The sequence below is a fragment of the Oncorhynchus keta genome, chromosome 19 (assembly GCF_023373465.1).
Source record: "Oncorhynchus keta strain PuntledgeMale-10-30-2019 chromosome 19, Oket_V2, whole genome shotgun sequence".
NCBI classification, from domain to species: domain Eukaryota; kingdom Metazoa; phylum Chordata; class Actinopteri; order Salmoniformes; family Salmonidae; genus Oncorhynchus; species Oncorhynchus keta.
Window position 1 is genome coordinate 56,411,682 of NC_068439.1, and position 11,929 is coordinate 56,423,610.

Sequence of the window (11,929 nt, forward strand, 5' to 3'; positions counted from 1 at the left end):
TAGTTTTTCTTGAATATTTGTGTTATTCTGTATTGTAATTTTTTATTTTGTCTTGTGAAATTGTATGTGCACCCTTTTTTCAATACTTTGTGCACCCTCACCTTACGTGGATAACACCACTTAGCCTTTTTCTGTAATGTTTAATGAGATTGGAGAACACATTGGGAGGGATCTTAGACCAGATCCTTGATATCATTTGGTATGTGCTTATGGACTACCCTCTTCAATTCAAACCACAGGTTTTCAATTGGGTTCAAGTCCGGAGACTGAGACGGCCATTGCAAAATGTTGATTTTTCTGGTCAATTAACCATTTCTTTGTGGATTGTGTTCTTGGGGTCATTGTCTTGCTGGAAGATCCACTTGCGGCCAACTTTCAGCCTCCTGGCAGAGGCAACCAGTGTTTTGGCTAAAATGTCTTGGTACTTAGTATAGTTCATGATGCCGTTGACCTTAACAAGGGCCCCAGAACCAGTGAAAGAAAGTCTCACAACATCAAAGATCCACCACTATATTTTACAGTGGGTATTAGGTTATTTCCTGCATTTGAATCCTTATTTCGAGGCCATACCCACCACTGGTGTAAATGGCCAAAGAGCTATATTTTCATCTCATCTGACCACAGCACCCGGTTCCAATCCAAATGCCCATGCCATTTACATTTGTTGGTTGCTGTCAATTATGGCAACCCTTCCAAATGGCCTATTGGCATGTAGACCTAAGATACGACCAAGTTCTGTCATTCTCCCACTGTGGCCCTTGGTCTTTTCTTTGCCTCCCAAACCATCTTCCTCACTTTGCATAGAGACAAGATACACTTCCGTCCTCTACCAGGCAAGTTTACCACTGTCCCAGTGGTTTTTAAACTTCTTAAATTGTTGCCCAAAAAGTGGTAAATTTGCTCTTCAGTAGTTTTTTGTACCCATTGCCTGATTTATGAATGTCAACAACCATGTCTCTTTTCATTTGTGAGTTCTTTGCCTTTCTCAATGGTGATGGATAACAAATGGATTTTACATGCGTCTTCCCAGATTTTGGTAAAAACTCAACTCGTCGTATTTGGAGGACAAAGAATGCTGAGTTGCATCCAAAGAACACCATACCTACTGTGAAGCATGGGGGTGGAAACATCATGCTTTAGGGCTGTTTTTCTCCATAGGGACCAGGACGACTGATCCTTGTAAAGGAAAGAATGAATGGGGCCATGTATCGTGAGATTTTGAGTGAAAACCTCCTTCCATCAGCAAGGGCATTGAAGATTAAAGATGGCTGGGTCTTTCAGCATGACAATGATCCTAAACACACCGCCCGGGCAACGAAGGAGTGGCTTCGTAAGAAGCATTTCAAGGTCCTGGAGTGGCCTAGCCAGTCTCCAGATCTCAACCCCATAGAAAATCTTTGGAGGGAGTTGAAAGTCTGTGTTGCCCAGCAACAGCCCCAAAACATCACTGCTCTAGAGGAGATCTGCATGGAGGAATGGGCCAAAATACCAGCAACAGTGTGTGAAAACCTTGTGAAAACTTACAGAAAACGTTTGACCTGTTATATACCCTTTGTTGGCAATGTCAAAGTATTGAGATAAACTTTTGTTATTGACCAAATACTTGTGTTCCACCATAATTTACAATTCATTAAAAAAAATCCTACAAATGTGATTTTCTGGATTTTTTTCTTCTCATTTTGTCTGTCATAGTTGAAGTGTACCTATGATGAAAATTACAGGCCATCTTTTTAAGTGGGAGAACTTGCACAATTGGTTGGTTGACTAAATACTTTTTTTGCCCCACTGTACTTTGAATCAGAGATGTGAGTGTTTTATTTACCTGAAAGATTGGCAACGACACTAATTTGGAATGACAATCCGACATCAATTAATACTTCAATGTCCTCAGAAAACAGAACTACACAATTCATTCATATTACGATAATGTTGTAACCTTTATTAAAAATTGTAAAAACTGCTACAGTTTACTTGTAATTAAAAAAGCTAAATTTACTCGAGCTCATGGTCACAAATGTCAAATGTAACAGTACTTATTTATCAAAAAGAAATGTGAGATCTCCCACCTCATGTCTGTTTAATCAGCAATCAGTTGTTTTCTCACAATATTAACTTGAGCCTGGGTGCAGGCTTTGAACGCAATAAAAATAAAAAATAAATGGTTGGAATAGGTCAGCTGAATAGCACATTTCTTTACATGTTCTCAGTTTGTTTTGAATAAGAAAGTAATTACTTCACTAAAAGTATGCATGAAAGTCCGGAAACTCATTATGATTTCAAAATATCAATTCATGTCAGAAAGCTGAAAAGCTTCTACAACCTTAAGTATTACCAAGGTTTAACGCCACCATATGTTTACACTTAATAAATAAAATAGGCTAAAAGTCATAACATAAAATGAGAAATATACCCATTACAATTCTTCATTTGTAATGAGACAAATATAAGAACATATGTCATTTCTAATAGCAAACAAATGGCACCACATGCTAGGCTGTGAGGTTAAGCTAGACGTGGTGCAAAAACAAACTGTATGGCTCAAGAAGGCAATGTGTTTATAAGGAATACTGTACATGGTGCATATACTGTAGCACCAAACCATAGACCAGGACAAGGGTGCATCACATTGTGAGCATACTGAACGCAATTCATGTTTTCGACAATGCATCTTTACTCTTGTAGCTCAAAGACGCAACCAAAGTTAAACCTTTAGAAGACAACAGGTAAATGAGAGCTTTTGTGCAATTGTTCTGGATATAGAAATATAGAAAAAAAAGAACAATTCCCAGACTGTCTCTTTAGTAAAAAAATATGTGTATATTTTTACAGAAACGTTTTAACAATATTCTTCTTATATATATTTTTAAAGAAAATATGTATAGTTCATGTATAGTTCATGTAAATATGTTGTGCTGCTCTGAATTGATGTAGTGTAATAAGTTCAATAAATTAAACCAGAAACGACATTAAAAAAACAGAAGAGAGAACACACTCAAATACAAACATAAAGAAAGTATACATAAGAAAAAGGATGGTGAACTTGAGAAAGCGTGAACCTTTTCAGATGAACATTTCATTGCACGGAGATGGATTTCACTCAGTTTCCATACAGAGGAAAGTGTGTAAATACTGTATGTCCGCACATACAAGACAAAAAGGCAGTGGCACAAGATCAATGAAACAGTATTTGAGTTTTAAGTCTGTAAGCTATGAGCCCACAATGATCTCCATTATGTGGTCAAGTTCATTGAGATCGGCTCTACAGCTGGAGTTGGACACAGAGCCGTGTGAGGAGGCCAAACTGTCCAGAAAGTCATAAGGCCCCATCTTGGGGGCACTCTGCATGCCTGTCAGCATGGTGTCCAAGTCATAATACGAGGCATCAACGTCAGAGAACAGCTCCTCTAGTGCCGGGTCTGACCCGGGTGCACCGTTCTTGATCTCGAAAGTCCCAAACACCTGCCCCGTTGCCATTTTAGCCCCCTCCCCAGACCTCGTTGCCTCCTCGTCCCCCGTACCTGAGTCTTTGCTGACCCCATCCTCCACTCTCAGTTCCCCCCTGTCCCAGCAGTGGCCAATGGTCCCCAACAGTAGGGCCGGGGCCCTGTCGCCAACCACCACAGAACACATTGCCTTGTCCGTCACCACTTCCTCCTCACGGCAGCCATCGTAGCCCATCACTGAGTATAGCCTAGGCCCACCGTCCTGCAGCTCCGGCGACTGGCACAGAACCTCGGTGTCCACCAAGCGGTCAGATGGGCCATGGCCAGAGCCACCTAAGGCCTCTGTGACCATCTGCCAGCTGCCGTCGTGGGCCATCTCCTCCTGGATCTGGCGCACCGTGTTGGCGATGAGCACCGAGCGACACAGGTTGGGCTCCGCCAGCATGTGGCACAGCTGCAGCTTGAGCAGGGACATGTCCAGCAGGGACTGGCGCTGCAGGCTATAGGATGCCGCCACCGCCTTGTTGTCCACACCATCAGAGAACTTGCGTTTGGTGCCTTTGGAGTACATGTTAGCCCTGTAGAGGGAGCCAAGTAGCACTTTGGTTAGAACATATAAAGCTTTTTAAGAAGTAACCTTTTCCATTCAGTTGTTTTGCAAGTTATGCTTAGTTATTTCAGTGTTTTATATTGTTCGGTAAAGATGCCAAAAGTGCACGTCCTATTTACTTACAGTAATAAGATTTCTTAATAAAACACACTAGAATATCAGGATTAGTATTTCAAAAGGTTATGACAATTTGCTAATGCTAGAATTGAAATGTTCAACTTGAGTGCACCTGAAAATCTAAGATATTGTGAATAATGTACTTGTGTGTTCATTTACTTTTCTCTACCTTTCCTACGGCGACGCACAGGCATATATATGGGACGGCTTCCTCTTTTTCTCATTGCTTCCGCATGTTACTGAAAAACTGCTTCTGTTCTTAACTCTCCTTCAGGTCTTTTCAGACAGACCTGCAAGGTGCCTGCTGAGTGGAACATCCAACTTAGATCACCACACTGATAAGATGGTAGAGTTTGCTACCATTATTCTCGGGATTGGAGAACACTCTAGCTCTCCAGTCTTGAAACGGGAAGCAAACTCAAAGCTTGTTTGTGTGCTACAGTAGAGAGAAAGAAAGAGGAACAATGCCAGTAAGGCATTCGTCTGAAGTGATAGGATCTTTGTTGATTATCCAACATCCATTGAGCACATCTTCCAATATGACATTTTAGTAAATGCCTGTTAAGACAAAGGGATTCAAAAATACATTTCTGTTTACAGACAAAACAGAGTGACATCAACTTCAAACCAGGATTATTTAAAAAAAAAAATCCTAGTTAAAGTAACAAGAGCATATTCCGACCAATGTCAGTATTTGTAAATCATTATCATAAGTACATATCCCTAAAACAAATATGAACACAGACTTGCTGGAGCCATTTGCAAGAAAAGCGAAACAAGAAGTGGAAATTGGACCTTTATCAATTCTAACATAGTGCCTTAAACAGAAAAAGAGATCCCACTCCCGATGCAAGCATTTTGTAATATTAACCAGAAAAATTCAGCTGAGTAAAGATAAAATGGCAGACACACACATTGAAAATGGCTAATGGCTAAACAGCACTTTGTACATACATCCAGTGCTGAGACGAGTGTTGGACACTTGCCTCCAGCCACAGCGGCCTGCCAACCAGGGCGGTGGGAGCCTAAAAGTGACAAACATCCAGCTAGAGCAGGGAGAACACATGATAGTCACCAGCACGTCAATGCACATTACATACAAAGTCACTGGGTGACTTGTGTGTGTGCAGAAGGGGGGAAGAGGGTGATACACTAGAACTCGGCTACTGGGACCAGGTGCTGTGGAACTGTAAAAGGCTATGAGCAGCTACAAATAACAATGCCCGCTTTTACCTCCTCAATGCAAATAGTTTGTGTCACATTGCATTGGGTGAGAACCTGAAGGTTGCTAGAGCTTCAGGACGATGGAAGGACAAGGAGCAATATGCATCGTTTTGTAGACCAAACCAACAAAATGTTAGTTGCAGGCAAAAACGAAGAATCACACACTGTAATGCAAAAAAATATTATCATATTGAAGGGTGGAATTTGTATGCAGATGGAGCTGATTTGTTTGATAGTCACAAAGATCACAGGAGAAAATCTTGTTCGCTATAAGGATAACTATAAGGATAACACATTGAGGGAGAGGGGTCAGTCACGGTTGAGATGAAGGCATGGGAGATCAGCCTACCTGACAGAAATATGACCCCATTGTTGCCACACTGCTGAAATGGTGACGTCTGCAAATGATGAGCATTTTCCATGGTAAGTAAACTCCCGGCTACCTCGTGTATGGCAAATCACAACAAAAACATGATTACCATGAATGATTTTCAAATTGCCTGAAGTGGATTGGAATTTGTTTGTAACATACTGTTGTTGTTTTTTTAAGTGAAAATGTTTATTGTAAAATAGGACAGTAGAGTTCTCTGACAGTGACATTAAACTCCAAGAGGGCCATAAAGGATTGATAGGCTTGAAAAATTGCCAGTATCGAGATAAAAAAAGAAAAAAATTATAACCATTAGTTTGAAATCAACCTTGTACTGTAGTAGTTATAGAAAAACAAATTTGACAACATGTCTACAATAAGTAACTAGTCTTCTGGCCCCATATGATAATTTGACCTCTACACAAGTGGATGTAAATTCAACATTTTGTTTTATTTAACTAGGAAAGTCAGTAAAGTACAAATTCTTATTTACAAATGACAGCCTACACTTACACAAATTAAACCTAGTATCTTCAGTTGTCTTGAAAAGTCAAAATAAATAAATCCCAGCATGCCATCCTCCAGGCCCGTTACATTGGCAGAGTGGTGAATAACTTACAGGGTCTGACGCATACAAATACCGATATTTCTATCAACATGGTACTTGATATCCGGGATCCTTGTGACGTCCAACTCTGGCATCATCCCATTGAAATGTAAACGGGTTATCGTGGGTTGGGTTATGGTTTAGGGTAGAGATGTCCCAAGGACCCCAGATAGCACAAACAAACATGCCTCCCTCCTGTGGAAGTTCCACCCAGCTAAAGTTACTCCTCCCTTCCCCCCACCTTACTTACAGTCACAATGCTGATTCATCGGAATAGGCCTACCGCTCTCTCTGGCTACAATCAGCGCATTCCTCTGCCCAGGCGTTGCTGACGCCTGCCAGATCGTACAACGCTTCGTTTTGGTGTTCATGCACACAAATTATTGCTGCAGTTCGAACTTTAGTAGCCGAATTCTACGCCCCTTCGTCGGTTATTGGTCAACAGTACTACTCCTAGCAGGAGTGGGAACTAAGGACGGGATTTTTGAATTGTTTGTCATTCAACGAGAGACTACTAGTTTTAGTTTATGCATTTTTTTTCACTTGAGTAATACTGCACAAAAATCTCAGTAAAATGTTTAATTGCCCGTATGCTTCCCATCAGAGTGCATTAGGAAAGTATTAAGACCTGGCCTCATTCTAAAATGGATTGAATATTTTTTCCATCAATCTACCCACAATAACCTATGACATAAAAAAAACACTTTTTTAGAAATGTTAGTAAATGTATATATTTTAAATCCCCAGAAATATCACATTTACTCAGTACTTTGTTGAAGCACATTCGGCAGCAATTACAGCCTAAAGTCTTCTTGGGTATCACACTACAAGCTTGGCACACCTGTATTTGGTGAGTTTTTCCCCATTCTTCTCTGCAGATCCTCTCAAGCTCTGTCAGGTTGGATGGGGAGTGTCGCTGCACAGCTATTTTCAGGTCTCTCTGGGTTCAAGTCCAGGCACTGGCTTGGTCACTCAAGGACATTCAGAGACTTGTCCCGAAGCCACTCCTGCATTGTCTTGGATGTGTGCTTAGGGTCGTTGTTCTACTTGGAAGATGAACTTTCGCCCCAGTCCGAGGTCTGGAGCAGGTTGTCATCAAGGATCTCGCTTTACTTTGCTCAATTCATCTTTCGCTCAAGCCTGACTAGCCTCCCAGTCCCTGCCGCTGAAAAACATTCCCCCAGCATGGTGCTGCAACCACCATGCTTCACCGTAGGGTTGGTGCCAGGTTTCCTCCATATGTGACGCTTGGCATTCAGGCCCAAAGAGTTCAATCTTGGTTTCATCAGACCATCAGAGTCCTTAGGTACTCCCTGACCAAGGCCCTTCTCCCCCGATTGCTCAGTTTGACCAGGGGCCAGGTCTAAGAAGAGTCTTGGCGGTTCAAAACTTCTTTCATTTAAGAATGATGAAGGCCACTGTGTTCTTGGGGACCTTCAATGCTGCAGACATGTTTTGGTACCCTTCACCAGATCTGTGCCTCGACTCAATCCTGTTTCGGATCTCTACGGACCATTCCTTCGACCCCATGGCTTGGTTTTTGCTCTGACATGCACTGGTCAACCTTGGGACCTTATATAGACAGGTGTGTGCCTTTCCAAATAATGTCCAATCAATTGAGTTTACCACAGGTGGACTCCAAGTTAGTAGATCAATGGAAACAGGATTCATCTGAGCTCAATTTCGAGTCTCATAGCAAAGGGTGTGAATACTTATATAAATAAGGTATGTTTTTATTTTTAATACATTTGCAAACTTTGTCATAGGGTATTGTGTGTAGATTGAGGATTTTTAAAATTGTATTTAATCCATTTTAGAATAAGGCCGTAACGTAACATTTTTAGAATAAGGCTGTAACGTAACATTTTAGAATAAGGCAATAACGTACTTTCCGAATGCACTGGATTATGACATTTTGTTAGTTTTGTTCATCAGCAAGGGCTTTTTGGCTGTTTGTGCACAAAAAAAAACAATTCTCCAGGCAAGCTGAACTTCGGTAGCAGAAGTCTACACCCTTTCGTCGGTCATTGGTCAACAGTAGGGATTCTTCAATTAAGTGTTTGTCTTTCTTCAATAGATGAGAAATACTGCATTAAACATCTTAGTTAGATACAGTGGCATGTATTCATTGACGCCAAGGGAAGCCAGGCTTCCCCTAAAAATGTAACCCTCCCTCAGAAATATAACATCAAATTCTTCATCTTTCGTCTCTCTGAGTTTCATAATTTTTCTTCAATTCGCACAGGAGAAAGCATCCGAGTGAGCGACACAGATTAGCCAATCAGCGTTGAGCTAAACTATGCAAGCTCAACTGTGAATGGTCCTGGCGGAAAAAAAATATTAGGTGTCAAGGGAAGCCAGCTTGGATTTGGCTTCTTTCCTATCAAATCCCTTTGAGCAGAAGTCATTAACAGAAACAACTTGAATTGTTGCATCTCATTGTGTTGTCCTCCGGGGGCTCGCTAGATAAAATTGACCCTTCCTTAAATTAGCCATGGATTGAGATTTTTTTTTAAATGTTTTTTATTATTATTTAACCTTTATAGGGATTTGGACTTGTGGTTTTACTTAATATTCCGTACTCGCCAATGATTATAATGGCGATTGTGATCCAACCTTTAATTCATACATTGTTGTGCACCTGGCCTGAGAGGATGGATGTTCAATATGTACAGTAGCTAGATGTAGAAGGCTAGCCTAGGACAACAAAAAATACAAGCGTGTACTGTATGACAGTGATATACCGTTTCATCAACATGAGAGGATGACATTGGCATTTCTCTACAAGTAGGGTGAGTCAACATGTTTTTCTACTTGCACAACGCACGTGCACAGACGCGTGCGCAAACAGAAATCAGAACTATGGACAGCCACATCATATTAAGCTGATGTTGATTGGACTAAATAGTTTTGGTATCTTTTAGTTGTCACTGTATTAGACTAAGCAGAGGTGATTTGATGATGTTGAAGTTGAAATGCAGCTGGAATAGTGGAAGCAGTTCCTGTTTTCTTTGCGACTTGTGGTAACACAGAGGTTCTAAATCTGTAGTTTAGTGGTCCAAAAATGTTGGAAACATTAACTCGCTCAACCATACTGTAGGTAATGGAAACCAACTGTTATATGTCACCGGACATAGGTTATCCGGTTTTGTTATTAAACAAAGGTGTGTTTGAATTTATTCTGCCACTGTCTTATGGTCACTGCCTTTAGGCCTAATATATATATATATATATAACATTCACAAGGCATATGAATTAACAGCAAACACTGCAATTAAACAAACAGTGTAAGTTGTTATATGGCTTTTGGGGGGGCTTCTCAGTGATTTTACCCATGCACTGCAACTGGTTAGATGTAAAATTGAGCAACTAAGATCTCCTTGGCATAACTCAACAAATCGGTCATACATATTTAAGGTTATCTTAGATGAATTCGGACTATTTTGAGGAAGCGAATACTGGCTACATACAGCGTTCCAAGATGGATAAACAGTACTATTGCTGCTTTTCTCATTTTTCAAGCAAAAGTCTTAAGGGAGTATGCAAGCACACTCGTTTCTGTTTGACTAGGCGCCAGCCAAACCGAAGCCTTAAGACCCTTAGAAAAAAGGTCCAAATGAATTACAGATTTCTTGATTTTGTCTTCAATGAATTTGTACTAGTTTGAGGAAGTGGCTGGTTATGTTGTTGCTACGGCGTCTCAAGAGGCAAACAATGTAATATTTTTTCAAGCAAAGGTGTTTTAAGAGAGTATACGAGGTACAGACGTTCGTGACACATAGCTGAGTTGTGCTATAAACACACTTAAGCTAGTATGCGGGCGCCTTAACTGAGCAATATTATGAAACAACAAAACCTGGTCCAACACGACAGTATACTTAATAATGGTTTGTGTGTTGTCCCCTTAACTTACTTTTCAGAAGCAAACATAGGAACTTAAGAGGGAATGGGAAGCGACAGAGAGGAAGCCATTTTGAATGTACCAGCTACTTTTGTTAACTTCGTTCGTTAAACACCAGTTAAGATGTATCCCGCTAGACCACGTCTGGATGAAGCACATCAAAGTGCTGATTACCAGGCTACTGGCGACAAGAGGTTACAATGTAACACATATCTGTGGAACGTTGAGCGAGAAATACCGCTCGTGAACTTCCGCATTGAGCACTTGCGTTCGAAATCGACCGCGCATTTCTTACACATTCGAACGGTATTTTATTTATAAAAATACATGTTAAAAAAAAATACCATTAACTGGTTACACTCAACACACATTACTTAATTCATATTTCTATTCATTTGTCTTACCTTTACAGAATCGGCTTTTTTAGCCGAGGGTTCATGTGCTCTTCGTGAATAAACGAATTAAAGGCGCAGCTCTCTCAGCTTCCCTGGATACAGACTGTATTCGAGGCACTGCTGCCAGGCAGCCAGATGCAGCAGAGGGAAGGGTGAAGTGGGCGGACACATGGATCTTGATCGACAGGCCGTCGCTTGAACTGGGGAAAACATGAACAAAAGCCCCACTGAATAAACAGATTGCACCACGGGTTCACAGACATCTGACACAATACCCGCTCTGTTTGGGAAACATTTGAGGCTTACTGAATCTAAAATTAAACACAACTAGCTTGGATGGAAACGAAGGAAGAGATTGAACATTAAGGTAGAAATATCTATCAGCCAAGTAATTGGTAAATAAACTATTTTAACTCAGGGCCAGGCTACATAGCCTAAATATAGTCGACGGAATGGAGCCATCATCAGACCTTTACAAAAGTATCAAGCAATTCAACAGTGAACAAAATAAAACAACGATGTCATTATTTCAACACCTCAATAAACATATACATATATCAAAACATAAGAAAAATGTGATGAAACTAGGCTGCATTCTAGGTCACTGTCCAACCAAACGGGTCTGACCAGATAGTATATCAGAAAATGACCATTGTGTAATTTGTAAATCCTCAAAAAATGGGGTTTCCATTACTCTGTGCAGGACTGTATTTGCTTAAAAATGCATATTAAGCTATTCTTATTGTGTGAGTTGTGATTACACCCCCCAACATATGTCCCATCTTTGCCTGTCAGCACACAGAAAGGGAAATGACAGCAGAACCACGGACAAGACTGAGGTGCAACAACAAAGGCGACACTAAAAGGCGCTTCATGGTCAATCCGACTTCTGCATTTGCCATACAGCATGTACTGTGATGCGGCCTCCGCAGAAGTCAGACCAAACATACTTTTTGCGCTTCGCGGAGCAGCCCAGTTGTTGTGAAGGAAGTTGTCAAGGAAGTGAGTTTGTGTTTATACAGGACCTCCTGCCCTACCGTCAACCAATCATGTCAATGTGGAGCTATACGGAGCCCTCCGCATTGTTACAAAATTTGAGAGGTACAAGGCGATGCGGCATGGTGCTCAATTTGGCCTCTGCAAGCCGCTGGAAGGCTCCGCATTGTGTCACACTATCCATACGGCGCCTCCAACCACGTTTTCGTATCAAGCATAAATTGTCTGTAAAGCAAGAGAGAGCTTGTGTGGGATGCTCCTGACAG

At 41.1% G+C, this 11,929-nt stretch overlaps 1 protein-coding gene across 27 annotated transcripts; it reads right to left on the minus strand.

Annotated features, from left to right (window-relative positions):
* Positions 1–1,912: 1,912 nt before the first annotated feature.
* cdca4 (cell division cycle associated 4) lies at positions 1,913–10,864 on the minus strand. Of its 27 annotated transcripts, none has more exons than XM_035793915.2 (4): positions 10,677–10,864; positions 5,744–5,792; positions 5,125–5,195; positions 1,913–4,021 (listed from the first exon to the last, which is right to left on the minus strand). In XM_035793915.2, the coding sequence occupies exons 2-4, from the start codon at positions 5,762–5,764 to the stop codon at positions 3,208–3,210; spliced, it is 906 nt and encodes a 301-aa protein (XP_035649808.1). In that variant the 5' UTR covers positions 5,765–5,792; positions 10,677–10,864; the 3' UTR covers positions 1,913–3,207. The 27 variants fall into 27 exon arrangements, with proteins under 27 accessions (XP_035649808.1, XP_035649806.1, XP_035649807.1 ...); XM_035793913.2 differs by having other exon boundaries at positions 5,744–5,833; XM_035793914.2 differs by having other exon boundaries at positions 5,744–5,837.
* Positions 10,865–11,929: the final 1,065 nt, after the last annotated feature.

Coding starts and splice junctions, on each gene's coding strand:
- cdca4 (XM_035793910.2), bottom strand. CDS start 5,994: ATGTCACTGTCAGAGAACTCTACTGTCCTATTTTACAATAAACATTTT. Junction 4,022..5,743: donor TGGGGTCATATTTCTGTCAG/GTAGGCTGATCT, acceptor CTCCCTCTACAG/GGCTAACATGTACTCCAAAG.